The sequence below is a fragment of the Petromyzon marinus genome, chromosome 48 (genome assembly GCF_048934315.1).
Source record: "Petromyzon marinus isolate PM22_M1 ecotype Great Lakes invasive population chromosome 48, UKy_Petmar_22M1.pri1.0, whole genome shotgun sequence".
In the NCBI taxonomy this organism is placed as follows: domain Eukaryota; kingdom Metazoa; phylum Chordata; class Hyperoartia; order Petromyzontiformes; family Petromyzontidae; genus Petromyzon; species Petromyzon marinus.
In genome coordinates this window covers 4,585,349-4,610,646 of record NC_133714.1, presented here as the reverse complement: position 1 = coordinate 4,610,646, position 25,298 = coordinate 4,585,349, and the positions used below count along the sequence as shown (strand labels likewise).

Genomic DNA, 25,298 nt, shown 5'->3' with positions numbered 1-25,298 from the left:
TCAAATTGAAAGACCGAAAGAGGAAACGCGCGGATTAATCAATTAACAAAAGGTAAAAACTTTGCATTGACTGCCGAGGGGGAAGTACGTGGGCTTGAGCAGGGCACACGACGCTGGAAGAGGGGTTGCAGGCCGGTGGTTGGGACAAACGACAGAGTGGCAGCGATAGGAAGGGACGCGTCCGGTCGGACATCCACCGTGGATATGGAGCAAGGAAAAATATGCTCGTACGTAGGAGTGGAGCTTGATGGATTGTTGCATAGCAGGACCGTGTAACATGGTGATGGCTTGATGATGATCGTGTATTATGGGTGTGATGGCACCGTGATGTCATGTGACATCACATACCCTTCCTGAAAACGTGATACTACGATGTTTAGACATCACGTAACACATCACTCTACTTTAGGAGAATCAAGCAGTCGGCGATAGATGATCCAGAACTTTCTGATTCACTCTAGCCTCTTGATCGCCCGTCGTCGGTTTGTCCCTTATGACTCTTCTGTTGCTACTACTGTGCTTTTACTGTTCCCGTGACGTTCACTCATTGATTCCTCCACCCGTGTTGAGGACTCGGTTTACCATACTGAATTTTTTTTTTCATCCACACTGTTCAACCATCACACTGCAGGTCACAACACTTCTCTATCTGCTTCTTCCCTTGCACTGCTTGACTTTGGAATGCCCTCCCATCGTCTATTTTCCAAAGATTCTAGACCGCGTCTCAAATAAATAATCTCTTATCTTTTGATTTAAAGCTTTCGTGACTGCAGGGATTCATGGTCTTGGTTCTTTCGGTAAAGTCACGTAGAAGGGAAACAATATTTTTTTTATTATTTTATTGTTTCCCTTCAACGTGACTTTACCGAAAGAACCAAGAATATGAATCTCTTATCTATTACAACTTTAACCGTGTTGTTCATTGCTGGGCTGCTTGGCATTTTGGGCCTGGATATCTGTGAAAAATAACTTTAAAGCTCATCCGATTCCTCCAGTATAAATACATATTCTGATTCTGAAATAAATATTCTGAACTGCGATATTTTACTTGAAGGTGACGTCACATTGGCTCACCGGCACACGCCATATTTATTGTGTCGTCCATCGAGGAAGATATAGTTGACGATACCCTGGGCTAGAACCTCGAGATAAATCAAACGCTTTAATAGGCACACACAGACTGGTAAGTGGCTCTGGGCGTTTTGGCACGCTGCTGTAGCACCATCTTGGTTTGTGTGCCCACCCCTTACTGCACGTGACTGGGGAGCCGCCCGACCAACAGACGTTCCCTCCACGTTGTTTGCCGACTGGCGTTTACGACGGCCGGAAGGTGGAGCGAGAGGGTCGACTGAATTGTATGGAAGTGGCCACGGAGCGGTTGAGTGGCTTGGAAAAACAAACTCTTGATAGTGAACGCAAGTGGAAGAAGAATTCTTCTGGGTCGCTCCGCTGTCACGTACTTGCTGATGATGATGATGATGCTCCTGCTCCTGCTGCTGCTCTTGCGGCAACGACTGCGCGTTGGAATTTGCCGGTGCCGCTTTCTCCCCGTGCCGCAGATGATGCCGTGCTCGAGGAAGGTGGGAGTCGGGTAGCGGGCTCGACGGCCCTCGCCAGGGATGGCCCAGCGGCCCCACAGAGGCACGGCATCTCCGGTACGTTAGCGCGACGACGCGCGCCGTGCATCCTCCGCAGAACCCCCGCACCGTCTACGTAGTGCTGCTCTGGAGAATCGCGGACAAGGCTATCGCGAAAGTGGGTGCTTTGTTTGCACAGACGGGAGGTGGTCTGGAGTTGTTTCACAGTCGTGGCCCATGTTGCTTTGTGGTTTTACCCAGTTAGGTTGTTTGCGACTAATTTCTGAAATTTCGATCGTGACGCCGGCATACGTGGCCCACCCTGTTCCGAATGATGTCACGGGGTTTTGTTTTAACGTCCGCTGTGAAACTGACCGGCGCAAATTGATTCGTTATTACACTTGTGTGGTAATAACAGAGGCAGCTGCTGGGGGCTGAACTGCGAGCCTCTGCAACAAGCAGCACACGCTGCTGCTGCTGCTCGGCTTTGTCAACGGCTAACAAGGCGATCATCATCTGACTGTGCCCCTGTCTCAGACGAACATCTAGGTTCCACCCTGGTGGAGCTCATCAAGAAGGAAGGCTCCACCCTGGGCATCACGGTATCCGGAGGGGTTGACAAAGAAGGGCGGCCTCGGATCTCCAGCCTACGACCTGGAGGAATTGCCATCCGGTGAGCGCTCCATGTACATCATCTATTGCCGCCATCATCATCATCACCAGTCTTGATGAATCCACTGCTGGATGATGGCCTTCCCAAGCCGTTGCCATCTCTCACGATCCTGCGACTTAACAATCCACCTAGCTCTTTGGTTCTATTGGGTAAAGTCACGTAGGTGAAAATAAAATAACAAAAAATCACGACGTTTCGGCCACAACACAAGCGGTCTTCATCAGGTGAAGGGACGAGACTGTCTGGAGGACAGCGCTGGAGTGGAAGAAGCCACGCTTAGATCACGACCTTTGAGCTGTGTGAGAAGAAAAAGACCATGCGCCTTGACAAAGGAATTAGCTTATAATTTAGCATTGAAATGGCTCATTGAAATAGCTAAGTTAAAGTATACACATCCGCAGAGGTACCCCTTGACAAAGGAATTAGCATCGAATTTAGCATTGAAATAGCTGAGTGATTAGCTTGTAACTGGTCACAGAAATAGCTATGTTAAAGTTAGAGCATATACATTCACCGAGGCACCTAGTACTCATCAAACAGGAGAATTTAGCGAAACACAACCACGCTCAGACATCGGACCTGTGTGCGAGCAAACAAGGTGTTCTGACAAAGAAATTAGCATAAAAATTAGCATTTGATTGGCGGATTTTAGGAAAGAGGTGGGTGTACGTGCCGGTGGACTCGCAGTTTGGCGCGGGGGGGGGAAAGGGGGGGGGAGTTTACCTATTGATGGTGTGAAAAGGGGGAATTTATAAGAGCTGCGAAAGTTTGGGGTACCACTACTTGAAAAATATACTGTACCATTGAAATTAGCACCTGCACACGAGCCGATTAAATCGGTTCATCTCCTCGGTTGAGTTTTTGTCGCTTAGAGCATTTGGCTGCTATAAATGTCCACGTGATAAGCCACTTCGTTGAGCTATCATTTGCAGCCAGGTCAAAGGGGGCAAGGCTATCGCTTCTGAATATTGGCTGCACAGCTCAGTGGGCCTTACCTGGTAAAATAAAAATAGTTTTGGTTTAGTTTGGGATGTACTCTCAAGGGAGGCCTTCATCCAGCAGTGGATTAATCATGCCTGGCGATGATGATGTTGACGGAATTATTAGAGTAGACGGCGAAGCTGTGGCTCCAAGGCCTTGTCGAGGGGCGGTAGGGGTGCCAGCAGTTTCACGAACTTCTGCAGAGAGACACTCGCAGTGGATCAACGACATCGTAAATATCGGACAAAGTAAAATAAAGGGTGGAGGCACGGTGAGACAAACTCCCTTCAACTCCTGAAGATGCCCCCCCCACCCCCCTCCCCCCCCCCCCCCCCCCAGTAGTGAGAGGTGACTAAAGATTGAGAGAGGAGATGGTCAACGTGTGGCCTGGCCCAACCCTGGACGACCACACTTGTGTCTTTAAGTGGTATGCGAGTGCGCGCTATTGAGAAATGCTTGCGACGGTTGGACCTGCGCCGCTGCATGGGCGCATACACGTGTGAGTGCGTGCCTGTGTGCACGTGCGGGGCGCGTGGAATGTAACGAATCTGTGGAGGAGGCCCGTGAAGGACGCTGCTGGGCAGTTGGAGGCAGTCCAGCAATAAACGGAGGCTGGTGGAGCAACGCTGACTTCAACAAAGCAGGGTGCCGGTTGGCTTAAACACAACAACAACAACAACAAGTCGGCATAGTGGGGAGCGCAGTTGATCTCAGTCGGTCAACGCGTAGCACCTGGGTCTGCCCCCGTGACCCTCCTGAGCAGCGAGACTCCTGACACCTCAGGTGATGGCTTCGAGGTACAAGCCAGCCTGGCGCGCGAGCAGCGCTGCGTCACTCGCGTACCGTTGACGGCGAACGGCGGCCGTCGCCGTTGGCCCGCGCGGGTTTTCGTTTGCGCGTAGGAGCGACCAGCTGAACGTGGGGGATTACATCCGCTCCGTGAACGGCATCAACCTGCTGCGGCTGCGGCACGAGGAGATCGTGAGCCTCCTCAAGAACGTCGGCGACCGCGTCGCGCTTGACGTCGAGTACGAGCTGCCGCCTGTCGGTGAGTGGCGTCGCCGCGCACTCGGAGCAACCGCAAGATTCGGCCGCAGCAGCCTGTGGTGATTACGTTGTCCTTCACCCCCCCCGCCCGCACCTCCGATTAGCACGGTTGGCTACGTACGGTGCTGAAGAAGTTCAACATACATACATGATATATTTGGAGTTTACATTGTTCTCCCTGTGGTCGCGTGTATTTTTCCCCCGGGTCCTCCGGTTTTCCCCTCTGCATTTAGAAACATGTGTTTTAGAGTATTTGGCTGCTATAAAATGTTCACGTGATAAGTCACTTCGTTGTGCTATCATTTGTGGCCAAGTCGCCTAAAAAAAGAGCCACAAAGCTCAGTGGGCCTTACCTGGTCAAATAAAAATAGTTAATAGGCTAATTCACTTTGTAGAGGGCATGACGAAAACCCAACACATTCGGCCCGCACCTCCGATTAGCACGGTTGGCTACGCACGGTGCGAAAGAAGTTCAACAAGCGTATGGACGGCGATACACTCCGCTGCTCCTGACGCGGCTGTCTGGCTTGGCCACCTGAACTTGAAATTGTACTTGTTGCTCTGCATCTACATCGGCCGGACAAAAGACGAAGAAGTTGTGGATCTGGTGGGGGGAGGGTGGTGAGTGGGATGGGGGGGGGGCAGGTTGGGGGGGGTGGGGGTGATCACCCCCTCCCCTCCCTTGAGACCCTGATATTGGAATTGTATTGATATTAATCATAGAAAATGCATTGAATGTTTAATTTATAAATGTAGGTTACTATTTATGAAGATTGAAATTTCAGGACGACTGTCCCCCCCCCGCCCCCCATTCCCTGTGGAAAGCTTCCAGACCTGCCGCTGAGTACATTCGGGGTGAAGGCTTAAAACGCCTAGTCTGCTTTTATCGTTTCTTAAAGCAATCGGTTTTACTTTCCCAATTCCTTTGCGGTCACGTGTCCACCGAATCGCTGACTCTCACCCATTGGGGAGCAACTAAATAATAGAACGAGCGCTCACTCGTGTAAAAAAAAAAAAGTAGGTGTTGTTACACAAGCACGGTTAATCTGCCAACGGGTAATGAAGCGTTAACTGTGTCCTACACTGGTCAAAGAGTGATGGTCATTGATGTCTGTTCGATTGATTGGACCGTGTGATTTTTGTTGTTGTCTTCGTGTTTTTCGCGTGCGTGCTATTTGATGTGCAGCTGTGGACAGCACTGCAGTGATCCCCAAGCTGATCGAAATAACCTTGAACAAAGAGGGGAACAGCTTCGGCTTCGTTTGCAGAGGTGAGAAATAAAACACGAGGGTAAAGGTGCAGCCCTGCAATTTCTTTGTCGATGCCACTGCTGGTAGAATGCCTCCCTCTATAACAGAGGTCGAGAAAGCCCCCCCCCCCCCTCGAGGGTGTTTGGTCTATTCAGCCATGTTGACCAAACGTATCGGAGGAGGTAGACGTCCCCACACTTTAGCCCACCACACGGGAACTGACATTCGACTCATTGTGGTGTACCGACCCGTACTGCGTTTAACCAAAGAAAGCCTCGTTGGGTTCCAAGGATATCTTTCGTGAGTGTTGGATTTGGGATGTTTGGCCAATTCCCTTTTGAATAAATGTTTGCCTTCATGTAGGAGGAAACTGGAGCACTCTGATAAGAACCCAGACGTCTTGAGGGGATTACCCTCAAATTCCACACAGATGGCTTCACACATCCGCTTGCTGGACTGCCATTTGCTGCCCACCTCATAAACCTGGCATGTTTGGGAGTTTTTCACAATTCTCCGTGGCACAGCGCTTAGCATCGCATTGCACTACGAACTTGTCAACCTGAGTCAGCGGGTGATATCCGAACCGGTCTTGCATCCCCTTCTCCCCCTTCTTCCAACCCACATGGTTGTGACGGATAGTCAAACAACCATCATAGCCGACAGACCACGTGGGGAGGCCTTCATCCAGCAGCGGATTGACAAAGGGGTTAACATCTATATTTAAAAAAAGTATTCGCACTTGTATTTTTCAATTGTTGCTGTCGCTTGGTTATGTGTCTTAAGAATATACATTTTTTAAATCAAATATATATGCATGTTGAACTTTGCATGTATGTTTGTTGGACTTCTTTCGCACCGTACGTAGCCAACCGTGGTAATAGGGAGGTGCGGGGGAAGGACAACAAAGTATAGCATGGCTACAGAAACATGCAGTGGTTTTTTAACAGTAATGATTAGAATAATGAAACAGTTTTTACATGCGAAAGCCTCACTGAGTCTTAGGACTTTTTTTGGCAGGATCCTGATTTGGGATGTTTGGAAATTGTATTATTGAGTGTTTCAAAATATAGCATTCCACAACTATCGTTGTCTGCTTCATTGCTTGGTGGAAACCACTTTTTTTTTTTACCCCAGTGGTCACTGGGAAAATTTAAATATTACTTGGAACAAAAAAAATGTCTCATTCACACCATTGCTTGAGCTAGGTGCCAGGTGTCTGTTGGTGCTAATCCTGGTGAATTTGTTTTTTCCTGGTGAGGGGGCGCACATGCTGACAGAAGCAAGTCCAGGCCTGTAGTGGTGACGCACGTACGACCCGGAGGACCCGCTGACAGGTACGTGAAGGTCACGACCCTGAAGTTCATGGCAGATTGAAAATACATTTCTTCTCGTTTGAAAACTAATTTCTTTCGCATGTCTTTTCGTGTTTAGTTTGTCGTCTTTCTCCCAGCACCTCCGATTGGGACAGTTGGCTACCCTACGGTGCGAAAGAAGTTCAACATACATACAATAGTCAACTGTTAAACTGCTGGCCGGCCTAGGGACACATGAGTGCGACAGTTTCGCCGAATCACTGGCTGGGAACTTAACACGACCTACAGCGCCAGAGGGCACGCGTCGACTCTGCGGTTCTAATGATGATGATGAGCATTACATTTCCCAGTGACAATATTCTTATCTAACCAACGGAAAGTGTTTGACGAACGATGATTGGTCTACAGAGCGCACAACCTGGGGTAATCATGTGACCTCTGTCTGAGGTCGGATTGGAAGCTACTGTTCCAGGTGCCCACTATGGAGAGCAGTGATCAGATTTGTCCAGATTTCAGCGACTAAATTTTAAACAACTTCCGACTAAAGTTGAAAACGCTTTTGGCGTCGCTTTGAACTTGAACTCTCCTAAAAGATGATCCAATGAGAACAACACTTTAGTATGTTGCAAGGAGGTAAATTGGCCTTTTGTAAAACTGGCCAAATTGATAAAAGTGTTGCCTGATACGTGGAGACACAAACTAGACAAAAACAGGATTACATACATGCAAGATATGCAAACCTATTTGCCCCTGACACATTTCCTTGGTGCTAATTAATAACTTGGAAAGACCGGGGGCGCACGAATTAATGACTTTTCCTCCCTTGTTTAGAGTAGAAAACAAGAGCGGCAGTTTCCAGCGGCGATAATTGCCGGCGTCGTTCGCGTTTCTGTTTGCACGATGTGTGTTCTTGCGTAAAAAAAACAAACTCCGTTGTCCGTGGGTGTTTTAACGGTCAAGAACCTTGACAACCATGGTTTTTGGTAGAGAAGCGGGAGAAGGAATACCTGACCACTCTTTTTCTCCAGCGATCTCGTAGCCTCCGAAGGTTACAACGGGACAGAGCGGTAAAATGCGACGTTTTTTTCGCATGCAAATCAGAATCTCTTTTTTTATACTTGAAGCCGGTGAGCCTGCAAAGCTATTATTCACAGATATCCGGTAGGGGGCGGGTCGGAACGTTACAACAGTAAAGAATACAAAAACATGATGGGAGTGCAGAGTGGAGGAACTGAATATGAGAGAAGAAGGTTCACCTTGGGGGGGGGAGGTTTTAAAGAACGGATTTGAAATACCACAGCGAGCCCGTGCATGTAGTCACACATTCTATTCGGCTCTGGCAGGCAAAGGGTTTATTCACTACGGACCATGTGTGTCAGTGCTGTAGTGGAGAGTATACTGTTTGCAGTAATATTCTGCATGATTCGTACATGTATATAAAAAAATGGTACTTGCTAATTTGCATATTCCCTCCCTGCAATGCGTGCTGTAACTACCGCCGACAGTCTTGGGCTGGTCATTCTTGTCAAAGAGCTGCATAGAAAAATGGGCCTCACCAGCCGAATTAGTAAAGTGCGAGTCTCAGTGTTGGATGTCTGCCGTGTTTGGGTTCGTGTCCAGGGAGGGCACTCTAAAGGCCGGAGACCGCCTGCTCACTGTGGACGGAATCCGGCTGCACGGGCTCACTCACGCCGAGGCTACGGCTGTGTTGAAGCAAAGCGGACAGGAGGCCCTCGTGCAGATAGAGTATGACGTCTCCATCATGGGTGAGTGTGGGCGCCACGGTGGCGAGATGTTAACTACCTCACCTGGTAAACAGGAGGTCGTGGGTTCGATTCTGACCCTGACGGCTGTACATTCGGAGTTTTCATGTTCTCCCCATGGTTGCGTGTTTTTTTTTCATCGGGTCCTCCAGTTTTTCCCTTCCATATTTAGAATGGATGTGCGTTTAGGGTAATTTAGCTGCTATACATATCCACATGATAAGCCACTGGCCAGGTCGCTTCTGCAAAAGAGCTATATAGCTCACTGGGCCTGACCTGGTAAAAGAAACATTGTTTATCGTTTGTTAGCTTGTAGTTTATCGTGACCACAGCGACTGTCAATTTCATTGCCACCACAGAATTATTGCCACTACAGCTATCGCCACTGCTGCCACCACAACCGTAATTGTCACCTACGACACCGCCGCCACCACCACCACCACCCACACTTCCTATTAGCACGGTTGGCTACGTACAGTGCGAAAGAAGTTCAACATACATACCTACACCATCATTATCGTCAACATTTACCATGACAACCGGCACGACTATCACCTTCTTCACCACAACAAACATGGCTAACACCATAAATGAGACGACTGCCACCAGCGCCATCAACGACTTTCATGCCGCTGCTCATAGCAGCCCCTCTCATGCTAGTTCCCTTCATGCTAGTTCTCCATGCTGTTGCCCCACGCTGATTGCGTGTGCGTCTCGCGCGTCCTACGACATGCGCTGGGAAGAATCTGTGATGAACGCGTCGGGACCTCTGCTGGTGGAGGTGGCCAAGATGCCCGGAGCCAGCCTGGGCCTGATGCTCACCTCGACCCTGAGCCACGGCAAGCCCTCCATCCTCATCGACCGCATCCGTCCAGCCAGCATCGCGGAGAGGTGAGTGGCGCACAGCCAGCATTGTGGTTAGGTGAGTGACATAGCCGGGATTTCAGAGAGGTGAGTGGCGCACAGCCAGCATTGTGGTTAGGTGAGTGACATAGCCGGAATTTCAGAGAGGTGAGTGGTGCACAGCCAGCGTTGTGGAAAGGTGAGTGACACAGACAGAATCTCATAGACGTGGGTGACACAGACAGAATCTCAGGTAGGTGAGTGACACAGACAGAATCTCAGAGACGTGGGTGACACAGACAGAATCTCAGAGAGGTGAGTGACACAGACAGAATATCAGAGAGGTAGGTGACACAGCCTGTCAAAAAGCCCGTACCAGTTATTCAGATGTAGGGTTACCGCGAAGCTTGCGGTATAATATTGACTCGTACGATATTACATTTAACATCATGACGATTATTGGGATATCTCTTTCACTTATCTCTTGTGCTGCCATCTCCTGCGTACCACTGACCGATGCTTCCAAAGTTTGTGGGGAGTGTTCAAAGGTGAAGACACTTTGATTCGCGTTTCATTAACTATTTTACTCTTCTTAACTACTGCCATAGTTCAGCGTGAGTTTTTCCAGTGCCTAGAGAATGCGTCTGGTGTTTGTCGCACTTCCGGAACCATTTTTTGTTTTTATCAGACACCCACTTGGGTAGCTTTTCATTGTTGCGCTGAAGTAGCTCTCCCCCGACGTCTTATCGAGTTTGGATGGTGCGTTGTTCACCAATTTGATTGATCTCCACGTGCTACATGACGTCAGATGGAGCCACATCCAGACAGTTTGTCAAGGCGCCATTCTTGCGCCCGCTTCCCTACCCCCCCCCGTGAGGAGCACGAACGTGACGATTCGTGCTCCTCGACGAGAACTGATGGGTGCCTACGTTGCAGGTGCGGAGCGCTGCACGTGGGCGACCAGCTGCTGTCCATTGACGGGACGGGCATGGAGCACTGCACGTTCCAGGTGGGAGCAACGCACGGTCGCTTCCTCGCGGCGGCGGCGGCGGCGGCGGCGGCCACGCCGATCCCTTGTCGGGTGGCGTCGTGGACGAGGGTGCAGCTTTGTTGCGGGGGTTCACGCTTCGAGCCTCCATGCCTCCCTGGTGTAATGCTTGCGAGTGTATTCAATGTAACACATTTTTTTTTTTACGTAAAAATACGCACCGTATGTCTGCCTCGCGGTGGATCTTAAAGATAAAAGTGTAGGTCGCGTGTGCTGGCGTCATGGTCCAGAAATATGCCATAATTGAAATTTACTTGCAAAGTTACCAAATTGGGTGAAGCCACATAACAACATCGCCCCCCTCCCCCCCCCCCCCATCGTAAAACTACCGCAGACCATGCTCCACAGTGAAACACAGCGCCTTCGTTGTAGCCATGTGCTATACTGAATGGCACAAATACCAAACGTACAATTCATTTGATTTGATAACGCCTGGTCTCTTGTACCCAGGGCTCAATTTTGTACCAGCGCGATGGGCACGCGTACGTTGAAACGCAGACACCTGGGTGTTGGCTCACACGTGCCTTCTTGTGTTTCAGTGGCACACATCCCTTTTGCGTGTTTAATCATTCAAAAAAGTGAAGGCTCTCCTGATGGACTCGTGTGCCGGCTTGCTTTGTCATTTTGCGTGGTTTCAGGAGGCCCACCAGCTTCTGGCGAACACCTCGGAGAGCGTTAAGTTGGAAATTCTGCCGGTCCACCAGACTCGCGTTTCCATCAGGGGCTCTGATCACGGTACGGAGCTGATGTGAACATTATCGCCACCGGGTCACATCTCGTCTGACGTTCGTACCAATTGCACTGTCAATGCCGTATCTGGACAGGGGAGTATATCTGGAGTTTGCATTGTCTCTCTCCCCCCATGGTCGCGTGGATGGATTTATCTCTGGGTCCTCCAGTATTTCCCACGCACATTTAGACTCAACATGCGCTCAGAGGATTTGGTTGTTATACATTTCCACGTGATAAGCCGCTTCGTTGAGCAATCATTTGTTGCCAGGTGGCTTCTGAAAAAGAGCTACATAGCCCAGTTTATAGTATTACTTTATAGTATTTATTCAGAACTCTCGCAGGGCAGCACGGCACCCACTTGGGAGAGTGGCCCACAGAAGGGAGTTGATGTGGGGACTACTTTTGAGATCCCTTCACGTGGTATTTTCTTTCCACACACTCGGGGGAGGGGTGAACTTGCACCCCTTGCTCTGCTACGGAGAAATATTCATGACATGGCAGTCAAGCCCCCGAATGCTTAAGAATTCTCACAGCTGGAATTTATCTTCTTTGGTTCTTTCGGTAAAGTCACGTAGAATGAGAATAAAATAATAAAATAAAACAATAAAATTCTCATGACGTTTCGGCCACAACACAAGTGGCCTTCTTCAGGTGAAAGGGACAGACTTGTTGTTGAAGCTCTGTCGTCCCAACAGGTCTGTCCCTTTCACCTGAAGAAGGCCACTTGTCTTCTTTGGTCCTTTCGGTAAAGTCACGTAGAATGAGAATAAAATAATAAATTGATAAAATAAAATAACACAATAATATTCTCACGACGTTTCGCCGTGATCTGAACGTGGCTCTCTCACTCCAGCGCTGTCCTACCAGACAGTCTCGCTCCCTTCACCTGATGAAGGCCGCTTGTGTTGTGGCCGAAACGTCGTGAGAATATTATTGTGTTATTTTATTATTTTATTCACATTCTACGTGACTTTACCGAAAGAACCAAAGAAGATGAATCATTGCAGTCACGAAAGCTTTAAATCGAAAGGCCACGTGTTGTGGCCGAAACGTCGTGAGAATTTTATTGTTTTATTTTATTATTTTATTCTCATTCTACGTGACTTTACCGAAAGAACCAAAGAAGATGAATCCTTGCAGTCACGAAAGCTTTAAATCGAAATAAAAGCTGGAATTTAGCCGAATTGAATGAAAAGCTATATTTAATATGGTGGGCTTTTGGATTCTCATAATTTGTGACCAGGAAGAATGATTGACTCGCAGGAATTGAGGGCCTGTTTTGATCACGAGCGGCTGAAACCCGAACTCGAACCTGTGATTTCTCATTGGTGCCAGCTGAGTGCTCAGAGTCACTTAGCCACCCATCATTGTGTTATTTATTTTATTTAGCCAGAAAAGCCGCAGTGACTCAGGACGTGTTCAAGAGTCTTCTGCATCACCCTAGAGAGAGGGGCTTTCCAGAGCTTCGTGACGCAGAGGCTCTTCCACTAGCAGTGGTCCCAGCAAGTAATTGCAGGGCTGCAACTTTATATATTTTTTTACCTTTACCTGCATCCACGGCGTTTAGCAAATTCCTGAAATAAAATCCCACGTGTACAACTAGGCGGGGATAACATTGGACAGATGGGTTCTCGGCGAACCCTCTTGATGTACTTCATTCTCCCAGCCACTTCGCTGTCCCATTGGGTTTGAGAGTATATGGCAACGTATACGATCTGCATGTGATCCACAACCCCTCGTCTAGAATGCTGGTCACAGACGTACACCACCGCACTTATTCTTGGTTCTTTCGGTAAAGTCACGTAGAAGGGAAACAATAAAATAATAAAAATATAAAACAATAAAATTCTCAGGACGTTTCGACTGCAAATTTCAAATTTTCTTGTTGTGGTTTTCACACCCGATTGTGTTGCAGTCGAAATGTCGTGAGAATTTAATTGTTTTATATTTTTATTATTTTATTGTTTCCCTTCTACGTGACTTTACCGAAAGAACCAAGAATATGAATCCCTGCAGTCACGAAAGCTTTAAATAAAAATTTACCACCGCACTTGTTTGGGGAAAACCCCGCCCCCTCCACTTCAGAACATTCCTTGTAAGATTCAATGGTGCCCTAGTTATGACACCAGGAATGGGCTGATGATGATAATAACCCACTGGTTTGGATATGGCGGGCCCCACTGGAACCTACATTCTCCCCTCACCTACACCGCCCCCACCTCCCCCAGGTTACCAAGGCACACCTGTCAGAATCTTTTGTTTTCCAAAATCTTTATTCATCCTTGAGAAATACGAAGAGCTAACGAAGCTCTTTACACAGAAGCCCAACAGGTGGCCGTGTCAGAAGAGGCATGTCGATGCCTCTAGTCGATGTGGTATTTAGAAAGGCATTTGTCCATGTGTGTTAGTGCGCTATGTCGCCGCAGCGAAGCGTTGACATTTCCCCGCGCGCATTCAAAATTTCTCCTGCATGGTATCCATGTCACAGCCTGCGCTATTGCTGAAAGCTGCCCCTCCCCCCCCCCCCCTTTAGAGGGGGGTACGACCCACGGGTTGAAATCCACTGTCATGACCATTACACAGCTCAACAGTGAGTCTTAAACATGAGAACATGCAATATACGATTGCTTAAAAAGTACATTGAGGCAATGTGTTGTAAGGATATTTTTTCCCCCGTCATTCTTTCGCCTGTTGCTGTCTCCTGTGGGTCTGGCAGTGGCCACGGTGAGTAGGGGTCAGACCCTGGCTTTGTGTGAAGCTCCTGCGGGCTCTCTCTCTCCTCCCTGGCCTGTGGTTCTCCATTCTTCCGCAAGACGCCCGCCGATTCCTCCCCGTCAGGACCGCCGTAAAATTGCCCGCACTTTGTTTTACTTGGTTGTCTTGCTTTTGTCGCTTGGCTGATCCAGGTCAATTAGTGCAAATGAGGCCATCTCACCTGGTTAAGCAAATCAACCTCACTTGACTTTTAGTCCATGGGCCAGAGCAAACTTCGGTGCCATTAGAGGTGTCAAATATTTAATGAAAACAAGTCTGTTTTTGGCCACTGAACGTTTGTGATGCCATGCTTAATGAAATAAGGTCGTTTCATAATTCACTATTATTGGCAAATTAAAAAAAAAGATGTTGGCGCAACTCGAGTTGGTAATTTCAGGTGATCCCAGCAAGGATAATATTTGATCTGGGCCCATGGGCTATTTGCTTGACGTGTGCGAGCGTTCCAGTGGCGTAGGTGTTGGGTGTGCGCAGGATGTGCAACTGCACCGTGCACCAGGGGCGATGCCAACCACGCTCCGCCACTGGTGCCACGCCCCGTTGCTTGTTTGTGCACGGAGATCGACTGACTTTCTTCACCTGTATTGAACCGTTGATTACCATCACTAGCTCATTCCAGTTTAATTCAGTCATTGTTTAACGTACAATGAAACCTTGGATTGCGAGCATAATTCGTTCCGGAAACGTGCTCGTAATCCAAAGCACTCGTACATCAAAGCGAATTTCCCCATGATAAATAATGTAAACTCGGATGATTCGTTCCACAACCCAAAAATACTGTATTAATATAAAAATGATTAATATAAAATACCTTTTTATATTTGTATTATTTAAATTTAATATAAAGTAATCAAATTTATTAATTACATGTAATCGTGGCTGGTGTGAGGGAGACGAGAGAGAGGAGAGGAGGAGGGTTATTGTGTAGGACGACTTTCACTTGCAGTACAGTTACTAAAGAACAGTCACTTCACTTGGACACAATATAAAAAAAATGCTTTACGCACACACACGTGGTCACAATACTATAGTAAACAGTATCTGCTCGCACGGATGTTGACTATACAAGTGAGGCACGTCGACTGAGACCGAGCATGGGAGATGATTACCCACAATCCCGCAGCGAGCGAGAGAGAAGAACCATTGGCTCAGTTGTGATCACGTGACGCTCGGCAGACAAAGCATATACTGTACACATACTGCTCGTATTGCAAGACATCGCTCGTTTATCAAATTATTATTTATTTTAAATTTTTGCTCGTCTTGCAAAACACTCGCAGACCAAGTTACTCGCAATCCAAGGTTTCACTGTATAATCCTCCCTTCTTCTAAAACGTATTCAATGAGCCCACGTTGTTCCATCTTTGCCTGTTGTGGTGTGTGCATTATCGCAGCCACTCGCTGTCCATTCTTAATATCCTGTGCACACTGGCTCAGTGATGAGCACGTTGCCTGCTTAGGCTGCCTGGTGTGGCGCCATTTAACTCTTGTCATGGAACAAAAACCTGAGGCTCTCATGCTGCTATTGCTACCGTGTATTGTTTACATCTGCATGCATTCCGTTCCATTGTTGTGATTCTTGACCATCGGCCACCGTCCCTTCTCTTGGTGTGTTCTGTCCAAGCCAAATTAGTACTTTAAAGTTTGGATGATGTCTTTAACCTGCGTGTGGCCTCTAATCCATGAATTTCTCTTCTCTCATCGTAATTCCTCAAGCCGGCACCTGTCCATTATTTTTTGTGCACTTTTAAAATTCCGTTCAAATTTTGTTTCATAATAACAATACGTCACGACAGGTAGTAGCTCCCTGATTCAACATAGATTGGGTGGCAGGGTGGCGCTGTGCTAACACTTGTGCCTCACAGCAAGAAGAACCTGTGTTAGATTCCTGACCCAGGTGCATTTCTGTGTGGAGTCTGTATGTTCTCCAGGTTTTCCGGTTTCCTCTCTCGGCTAACTTGTATTGGCCAAAAAAATCGGAATGCAAAAAAAAATCTGCAAATTTCTTAATTTGAATTACACGCAGCAACATCTCCCCCTGCTGCGCAAACTTGCCAGGACCCTCCTGAAAACGTCTTGAGGCTCTGAGGCTTTTCTGAGTAAATACACTGACTAATAATTTACGTATCACACCAACCAAGGGCCTGTAAGATGGGGGTGATATTAAATAGTCCAAGAGATTTGTGCTTTTAGTTTTCTTCCAAGAGTTTTTTTTTCTGATCGTTGTTGACCTTAGTTATTTTTCGATACTGAGTTGGCACCTGTGCACAACCACAGATAGCAAAAACTCAACACAGGAATGTACAACACCGCCCTAAGAGGAATATATATATGTACAATTGACAATGGGCCCCTCCTTCATAGCAGGAGGGTGGAGAAGCCACAGAGATTGAGAGAATAATAGTCCGGAGACTGCTAGATCCGATAACTTTACTCTCCCCCCACCCGTAATTTTTTTTGAGGAGTTTGCTTGGGGAAGAAAAGCACAAAAAAACGCAACCGACAAAAACCCCCGTTGTCCAGGAAGTATAGTTTTGCTGAAAGCGGACAAAATAAGTATACGAAGCGAGCGACTTATTCACCCCGTGGGGGGGGGGGGGGGGGGACCCTGATAGAAATGCAACGTTACGAATGAGCGCAGACGTTTTTTTTTCCGTCCCGTGTCCATTGCACAGCCGCGCTGGTGTCCGCCTCCTTCTCCCCGACTTCGCTGCGAGCTCACACTTGCAGCCTGAGCTCGCTGCACGTCGCCACGCTCCCCCGGGCGGGGCTCTACCCGCCGCCCATGAGCCCCCGGGGAAGCCTCGCTCGCAGCCGGATGAAGAAGAAAGATTTCAAGAGCTCCCGTGAGTGGCTCCGCGCGACGGGCGAACTTACAACGTGCGCGCATCGCTCGGCCGGCGATGGAGTGAGCGGCTCGCGAAGGGAAGGATTTTGCGAGTTCACATCCTGGCTGCGGGTGTAGACCGTGGCCATCATCGCTTTGGGGTCGATAAAATGAGTATCGCTTTTTGGGGGGAGTCAACGTTGGTTGTCCTTCCCCTGCACCTCCAATTAGCATGGTTGGCTACGTACGGCGTGAGAGAGGTCCTACATGCATGTGTCAATTGCACCCTTTTTATCTCATTGAAAACCCTTCACCGCTTGGCAGAAAGTAAATTTTTTTCTGCCAGCAACAACAGATTGCTGGTGATCGGGGCACCTGGACTGTTTGGGTGGAACTTCTGCTCAAACTGCCCCTGTGAACGGTTCCTGAAGAAGCTCCCCAGCACATTGATGGGAACGTCGCACATCGTGCCGAACTGCAACCCGGCACAGCCTGAAAACACCTGGGAGAATTTAACCCGTCGCTCACCCCTCCTTCGCTGTCGCTCCCGTCGTCCGTCGAGGCCGCTGACTTGTCGCTCGCCCAACCTCGGCACGCTCTCTCCCCATTGTCCCGCGCCGCAGTCTCCATCGCATCGAGCACGCTGGGTCTCAACGGGCAGGTGGTCCACACGGACACGACGGAGGTGGTTCTACTCGGTGACCCCATGTCGGGCTTTGGCCTGCAGCTCCAGGGAGGCGTCTTCTCCACGGAGCTGCTGTGCTCCCCACCCCTGGTCGGCTTCATCGAGCCCGACAGCCCGGCCGAGAGGTACAGTCGAGCAAACAAACAGCCAAAGGTTCCCCGAAGTAGCCTTAACGGACTGTTGGGGCTTGTGTTGTCAGCGGGCACATATTAAGGCTGACTCGGCGCACGAGAAAGCATTGGGTGGCCAGCATCATGCCTGCCCAGCGGTGAGGTTAACACACCGCACCGTGGCACTTAGAACCCGTTCAAATATTCGCCCCCTGTTATTGGTCATGAGCGGGAATCGAACTCGGATCGCCGGGTTCGTAGTGCAGTGTGCGAACCACTACGCTACCGGTTGAGCACATGCACACACACACACACTCTTCGCTCTACAATGGGCATGGTGGGATTTTGTTTATACGTTCAAACGACTCCAAGCCGGACTTGACTAAGCCAGAATTCAGAGTAAGCCGAAGAAGCTACGGAAATAAGTAAATAAGATATGTAAATATTGACTTAAAGCTTTCGTGACTGCAGGAGTTCAAATTCTTTGGGTCTTTCGGTAAAGTCACGTAAAAAAATGTGTTCTACGTGACTTTACCAAAAGACCCAAAGAATAAGATGTGTAAATGTCCTGCTAAATACAAGTTAACCTTGTACCGTCAGTTTGCAGCCCGTGCTTCCTCCTGCTCCTCCCCCCGCTTCTGCTGCTGTGCCCCCTTTCTCTCTGGCCCCTCCCCCCACCTTCACTTCTTATTTAAGGCTTCTGTTCATCCGACACCGTTTTCCGCTCTTCTCTGTTCGTCCTTGCCTCTTGGTGTCTCTGTATATGTATTTCTGACTTGTACCTCGTATTTGTTCACTCTGTCTATGCTGGTAAGTTCAATCGAGAGGTTGAACACGAAATTTAACACTCTTCTGAAATTCGTGGTCCGCCAGATAAGTGTCTAACTGTGTTGTTGACCTGACTGGTTGTGCATCACATATTTTTTTTTGGGTTTGTTGAATTCTCGTCTCTCATCTTCTTGTTGTATTTACCTCCGTGATTTGTTTTTTTACACCTGATGAAGATCGCTTGTGTTGCGGTCGAAACGTCGTGATTGATTTGTTTTAATATAATTTTATGGTATTCCTACATACGTGGCTTTACCGAAAAAAACCAATGTGTAACATTTCCCCCCACTTTCAATTCACTATCCACGACTAATTTACTACGCTCCGTAATGCATCGTTGAAAGTGGACCGTTACATCGTAGGACCGTGAGAAATGACCATGGCATGTGTTGATTTTCGTCAGCATGTCTGTATGTCTGTATGTATGTATGTCTGTATGTATGTCTGTATGTTGAACTTTTTTCCCACCATACATAGCCAACCGTGCTAATCGCAGGTGCGGGGGAAAGACAACGAACTAAACTTCAAAAGCAGTTCTAAAGAAATTCGATTTAGAAGTTTCGTAGCTTGCTCACATCGTAAGGAAGAGCACTCCAGACGGCCGCAGAAACGCAGCAGAAAGCGTGCGGCGCGGCCGACCGTCTTTGTTCGACGGCCAGCGCGGACGAAGTCCAGCAGCAGGATCCGACCATGCCCCACGATCGCGGCTTTTTAGCGGCGAGCTTGGCCGCGCGACGTCACGCGTGCGTTTTGTGTGTGCATCGCGAACTGGGGCCTGCAGGTGCGGTCTCCTCCAGGTGGGCGATCGCGTCCTGTCCATCAACGGCATCTCCACGGAGGACGGCTCGCTGGAGGAGGCGTCGCAACTGCTCCGAGACTCGGCCTTCGCCGGCCGAGTCACCGTCGAGATAGAGTTTGACGTCGCAGGTAGCCGGCCCGCCCCCCCCCCCCCCCCGACGTAATCGAATTGTCCGCGCGCGTGCCACTAAGCGCCGCCGTTCTTTCTTTGAGCACGATGCCATCGCGAAAGTTGGTGCCGTGTTTCGTGGGACGTGGTCTGCGATGGTTTCACGATAGCGGGGCCATGTTACAATGTGTCTTCCCCTATCGACTATCTTGCGGGTGTACATATATATTTGTTAAATGGAAAGGTTTGGACCGTGACGCCCGCACATGATCGTCTTGCTCTATGTAGAGTAATGTCGTGTGTTCTTCATTGTACCGCTGTTTAAAAACGCCGTGTTCTAAATGCACAAATTGCCCTTGATCTGAATGTATGCTTCATTCTTTATTATGTGTAATGGGATTAGTAATTGGTTTATTTTGGTTATGTGTACATATAATATCAGGTTTTAAACTATAATCATTTTTATTCAGACAGAGCCAGTGAAATCAAGTTGTCACGTGGGCAAATATACCAAAATGATTAGTTTTTTTAGCAAACTATAATGTTGAAAAGCAAGAAAAATTTTCGAAAACATTTAGTTTAATGTTTCGTTGAAGATTACATCCGGCGTGATCAGGCGTTTACAAAATCTCAGCCTCCAATATGAATCTGTGCAATGTTTGCTCTGATTTAACTTGAACTATTTTTTTGTTATATATGTTTATATTTTCATGATATTTTTTTGCTGTATACAAGAACAAAGGCCCGTAGCAGAACGTTGGGTGACAAAATAAACAACCGTACGAGAATATCCCCCAGGCCTATGTACCCAACACGTTCTGATTGATAGGGGAGGAACAGTAACCAACCTTGATATGTACTTAGAAGCGTCTGTTTTTCCAGCCAAATGCAAGAGATGGTGCATGTCTCGATTCACTGTTGAACTCCGAATGTGTATTCCTTTCGTTTTTTTTTCTTTGTGTTTACAGAATCCGTGGTGCCCAGTAGTGGCATCTTCCACGTGAAGCTCCCGAAGAAGAGGAGTGTGGAGCTTGGAATAACGATCAGCTGTGAGTGGGTTTTGCCATCGGAATTTCTCTCCTGTTAAAATCGAGTCCTATGTTCCTAGCCTGTTTACCTTACTTCCGTGTAATGTTTTATCCAGCTGGATTGTAATGCCAATGTTTTCAAAGTAATTTGACCGAGCCAGCTTATGTTACACGAAATTTGATTTGATTTAATATCGATGTATGTGTTGGCACGCTGCGCTACGAACCCGGCGGCCCGAGTTCGATTCCCGCTCACGGCCAACGCCGGTGACGATTTTCTGAACCGGTCCTGGACCTCCCCCTAGGTCGACTCAAATGAGTACCTGGTGCGGTGTGTAGTAAACATCGACACTAGGGAGACAAAGGCGGTCGGGCGTGGTGCTGGCCACCCACCACCCCCTCGTGTGCCGTGCCGGCCTTCAAAGGTGCTCGCTAACAGCACTTTACCCCAACAGTCTGTTTAGGCTATTCAGGGGATTTTTGTCTTTGATCTTTATAGATATATATAGCTGGCTTGGCAGCTCAGCGGTAAAGTGAACGGCTAGCAATCAGAAGGTTGCGATTTCAAATCTTGTATGTGTGATGACTCGGCACCATCACCCCTCCGGGGTCAGTACAATTGACTACCACTTGGTGGCAAAGTCAACAGTGGTTGTCCTACGGATAGACTCGCTCTCGTGCCATAGTAATAAGCGATCTCCAACACTGGCACAAGGTTGGGAACAGGAGATGAGCACGGCCCGGTGCTCGTTTATGCGACGAAGCCAACCCGACGAGAAACCAACGTCGAGTTTCCGTCGTGGGAGGCAATCGTGAGCGCCGGATGGCTGCGCTGCTGTCGCATGTAAACCGACGACCTCGCCGTTCCAGCTCCGTCACGACGCAGTTTCGGGGAGCCGCTGGTCATCACGGACATCAGGAAGGGCAGCGTGGCGCACAGGTGAGTGCAGACTCCCACAGCGACGGGACAACTCCACGCCCACGGTGACGATGTTATCTCCCTCGCCTGGTATGCAGGGGGTCGTCGGGGGTTCGATTCCATGCCCTGACGCCTGTACATTTGGAGTTTGTGTGTTCTCTCCCCGTGGTGGCGTGGATTTTTTTCTCCGTGTTCTCCGGCCTTTCCCTACATTTTGAAATGTGCTAAAATTATTTCGATTATTTGGCTGCTAGAAATTTCCACGTGATAAGCCACTTCCTTGAGCTACCATTTATGGCCCAGGTCACTTCTGAGAAATAAGCGAACAGCTCAGTGGGCTTTACCCTGCACTCCTATTGTGTTTGTGTATTGTTGTTGTAACTTTCTGACCCGCCCCTACTGCACATCTGTGAACAAGAGCTTTATAGCTCATCGGATTCCTCCAGTATAAAAAAAAAAGATTCTGCTCTCCGAAACTTAGCGTTCGTTATCATCGCTAAACAATTCGGAGGACAAACGCACCTTAGAATGCGTTCAAGGGCCCTTGCACACACACGTGGCATTTAGTCTCCCTTGTTTATGTCGCGTATTGCTCGATCAGGCCACCGAAAATTACGCAGAGCAGGGTGACGGGTTTCTCCAGCTGCAGGTATTTGAGTAACGCCACAGCCCTTTTCATTGTAAACCGCTGTGCGCGTGTGCTGCGGGTCCGCGTCGGGGAAAATAAGAATCGGAACGCTGGAACCCGGGGACCGACTGCTCGCCATCGACCAGGTCCACTTGGAGAACGCGTCGATGGCCGACGCGGCGCAGGTGCTGAGGCAGTGCGAGGACCTGGTGAAGCTGAAGATCCGCAAGGATGACGACGGAGCCAGTACGTTTGTACGCATGTTTGTTGGACGCCTGTATGTTGAGCTTCTGTCACACACCGTACGTAGCGTAAACCGTGCCAGCCGGGTGTGCGGGAAGGACCTCAAACTAAACACAAGAAGCAGTAAAATGAAAAAAAGTGCATTGCTCCAGTGGCTTCCTAATGTTGGAAGGAAGAGTTCTAAACGCTCGCAGGAGCACACCTGAGAGCGCTTTTATTATGAATCTGAGAGCGCGCGATGCGGTGACAACAATGGATTTAGCCGCACTGCCCTCTGCTGACCCCACCACGTAGTGCATCTCCGCAGCCGCCCTATAACAACCTGGCATGCACAGCGACCTCCCATACAAGCGCCTCTCGGGCTCAGCCCCTGCCTTAGCTCCAGAGATGTCACGAGATCCGCTGTCATTCCGGATGATTTGACCAGGGGCATCCCTTACACAGCGTCATAGTACTTTGCGAAACATTTTACCCATGGGAGTCGGAGCTGGGGGGGGGTGGGGGGGGAGGTGCGGGGGGGTGGGGGCATTCGCAGCTATTAAGTTGCGTGTGCTATTGCAAAGTTTTCCTTCGTGACACGCGTGAGTGTGCATCGTGCAGACGACGAGGGAGGAGCGATCAGCTACACCGTGGAACTGAAGCGCTACGGGGGTCCCCTGGGCATCACCATCTCCGGCACCGAGGAGCCCCTCGACCCCATCACCATATCTGGCCTCACCCCCAGTGGGCTTGCAGAAAGGCAAGTTCCCATCCCCAATGCATGTACGGTACACGCACGGCACCGAGTTTAATCTGTGATCGTGTCCCAGTGCTAAGAGGTGGCAGATCACGTCAACCCACGTTATAGCTCCCTTAAATTGAACGCGTGAAAGCCTTCCACGTCATTGGTGGTGCGTGGCAGCTGGCCTAGACCCGACGTCCCGTCGCCCGGGCCGGGGAAGTTGTGACTCCCGGCGCTTGTGCGAAATTGCACAGCGCTGGCATAACTTTCACTCGCGCACGCGCGGCCTCTTTGTGCCAATGCACTGCTGGATGAGGGCCTCCCCACGCTGTGCGGGCCGTGGTAGTGGGGGGGGGGGTTACTTAAGTGTACTTCTTCACACTGGCCAGTGCAGGTTGGTGAAGACAGAGCGGTAGGGGGTCATAGCAGTTCGGTACAACAACGGATTTGGCTGCACTGCCCTTTACTCATTGGTTTTTTTCGGTAAAGTCACGTATGTAGAAATACAATAAAATTATATTAAAACAAAAAAACAATCACGACGTTTCGATCACAACACAAGCGATCTTCATCAGGTGTCAAGAACAAATCTCTTGCGTTGTGATCGAAACGTCGTGATTGTTTTTTGTTTTAATATAATTTTATTGTATTTCTACATACGTGACTTTACCGAAAAAACCAATGAGTAATTTTATGCAGTCACGAAAGCTTTAATACTTTATTATTGCACTGCCCTTTGCTGACCTCACCATGTAGTGCAGCCCCCACAGCCACCTATAATAACCTTGGTTTAACACGTAGCGCTTTCGCTACCATTATTATCCAGTAATGGTAAATGTTGTAGGTTCACTCTCCAACACACCAGTGTGCTGAACTAGTAAAGAATTGGTATGTTTTATTTATGTGACAAACCTTAATCATTTACTGTGTCGGGTGGTGGCAAGTTTAACGACAAAATTTATATATGTGTACGCGATCTAACCCAAAAACCTCCTTAAAGATATAACAATCTTGCATTGCACAGTGATCTCCCAGCCAAGCGCACTTCTAAGGCTCAGAAATGCTTAGTATCAGAGATCTGATGAGATCCGCCACCATTATGGGTGATTTGACCAGAGACATCGATAATTATACAGCGTTATATTACTTGCGAAACCATTCACCCATTGGTGTCGGATTCATTCGCAGCTGGTAAGTTGTGGCGAGATGTTCACTTCCTTGCCTGGTATACAGGAGGTCGTGAGTTCAATCCCACCCCTGACGCCTGCTGTATATTTGGAGTTTGCATGTCTCTCTCCCCGTGGTCGTGTGGATTTTTTTCCGGGTCCTCGGGTTTTTCCTCCACATTTAGAAACAATGCGCTTGGAGTATTTGGCTAAATTTCAACATGACAAGCCACTTTGTTGAGCTATCATTTGTGGCCAGGTCCCTTCTGAAAAAGAGCTATATAGCTCAGTGGGTCTTACCTGGTAAAATAAAAATAGTTTCGTTCAAAGAGTCCATGTGCGACACGGGACTTGACAAACGGCCTCGTCAAATCACAAAAGCTAGGCTGGTTTCATCCTGGACTGTGCTTGCAACAGATCTGGTAGGCTGCTGCAGGGACAGGTTTGTGGGTATCAAGAGGAAATTGTGGCAAAAAAATATATATTTTTGTACGGTACTATGCTCCCGCATCTATACCCCTCGCCTTCACCAACCCGCACTATCCAGCATGGTGAAGTATGACCAAATAACCCCAACGACCGCCACGGCATTGGGAGCCCTTCATCCAGCAGTGGACTGTTTAAAGGGCTGCGCACGATGCTATATATATGTAAATATATTCCGTAACAGAAGTCCTCGTATTCGCAGCGTAATCGCTTGCTCTTTCCGATCGGCGTTTTTCAGGACTGGCGCCATCCACGTGGGAGACCAGATCCTGGCTATAAACAACGTGAGCCTCAAAGCGAAGGGGCTGACTGAAGCCATCCAGCTGTTGCAAAGGTCCAGCGAAACGGTCGCGCTAAAGATTAAAAAACCCACCCACCAACGTAAGTGGCAGACACAATGTTTTTTTTTCCTCTAGCTGAATATATTATCGCATTTTCTAACGCCGTCCGACCTTAGGTTGAAAGCATCTGTCTGAACGTTCAGCTCTGTCCGTTGTAGTTGTTGCTCTGCATCTACTTCAGCCGTACGAAAGAAGAAGAAGACCATGCCCTACTGCATTCATTTCGAGGAGTTTTGTAGAAAGTTCGAGGGCAAGAAATGCCCAACACGCAGCCCAAATCTTGCATTAAAAAAAACACCACCCGGTTTAAAAGTAGCTGTGAAAACTTCCGTGTTTAACGTTTGTAGTTTATCCATCGACCCGGCCGTCCGATCGCTTCGGCACGCCACTCCTCTCGACGTGTCCCGTAG

At 48.7% G+C, this 25,298-nt stretch overlaps 1 protein-coding gene across 5 annotated transcripts in view; it reads left to right on the top strand.

Annotated features, from left to right (window-relative positions):
• Positions 1-25,298, top strand: part of LOC116952824 (glutamate receptor-interacting protein 1-like) — a 51,219-nt gene that overhangs the window by 15,466 nt on the left and 10,455 nt on the right. For 4 of the 5 annotated variants that reach the window (XM_032972516.2, XM_032972515.2, XM_032972514.2 and 1 more), the window contains 18 exons: positions 1,560-1,655; positions 2,115-2,250; positions 4,134-4,279; positions 5,465-5,548; positions 6,787-6,862; positions 8,462-8,607; positions 9,348-9,495; positions 10,384-10,456; positions 11,134-11,230; positions 13,944-14,072; positions 16,675-16,845; positions 17,450-17,636; positions 19,231-19,376; positions 20,325-20,405; positions 21,255-21,324; positions 22,032-22,177; positions 22,775-22,913; positions 24,786-24,928. In XM_032972516.2, coding sequence (XP_032828407.2) covers positions 1,560-1,655; positions 2,115-2,250; positions 4,134-4,279; positions 5,465-5,548; positions 6,787-6,862; positions 8,462-8,607; positions 9,348-9,495; positions 10,384-10,456; positions 11,134-11,230; positions 13,944-14,072; positions 16,675-16,845; positions 17,450-17,636; positions 19,231-19,376; positions 20,325-20,405; positions 21,255-21,324; positions 22,032-22,177; positions 22,775-22,913; positions 24,786-24,928 — 2,214 coding nt within the window. The remainder of the gene's footprint in view (positions 1-1,559; positions 1,656-2,114; positions 2,251-4,133; positions 4,280-5,464; positions 5,549-6,786; positions 6,863-8,461; positions 8,608-9,347; positions 9,496-10,383; positions 10,457-11,133; positions 11,231-13,943; positions 14,073-16,674; positions 16,846-17,449; positions 17,637-19,230; positions 19,377-20,324; positions 20,406-21,254; positions 21,325-22,031; positions 22,178-22,774; positions 22,914-24,785; positions 24,929-25,298) is intronic. The other variant, XM_032972518.2, reaches the window with a different exon arrangement.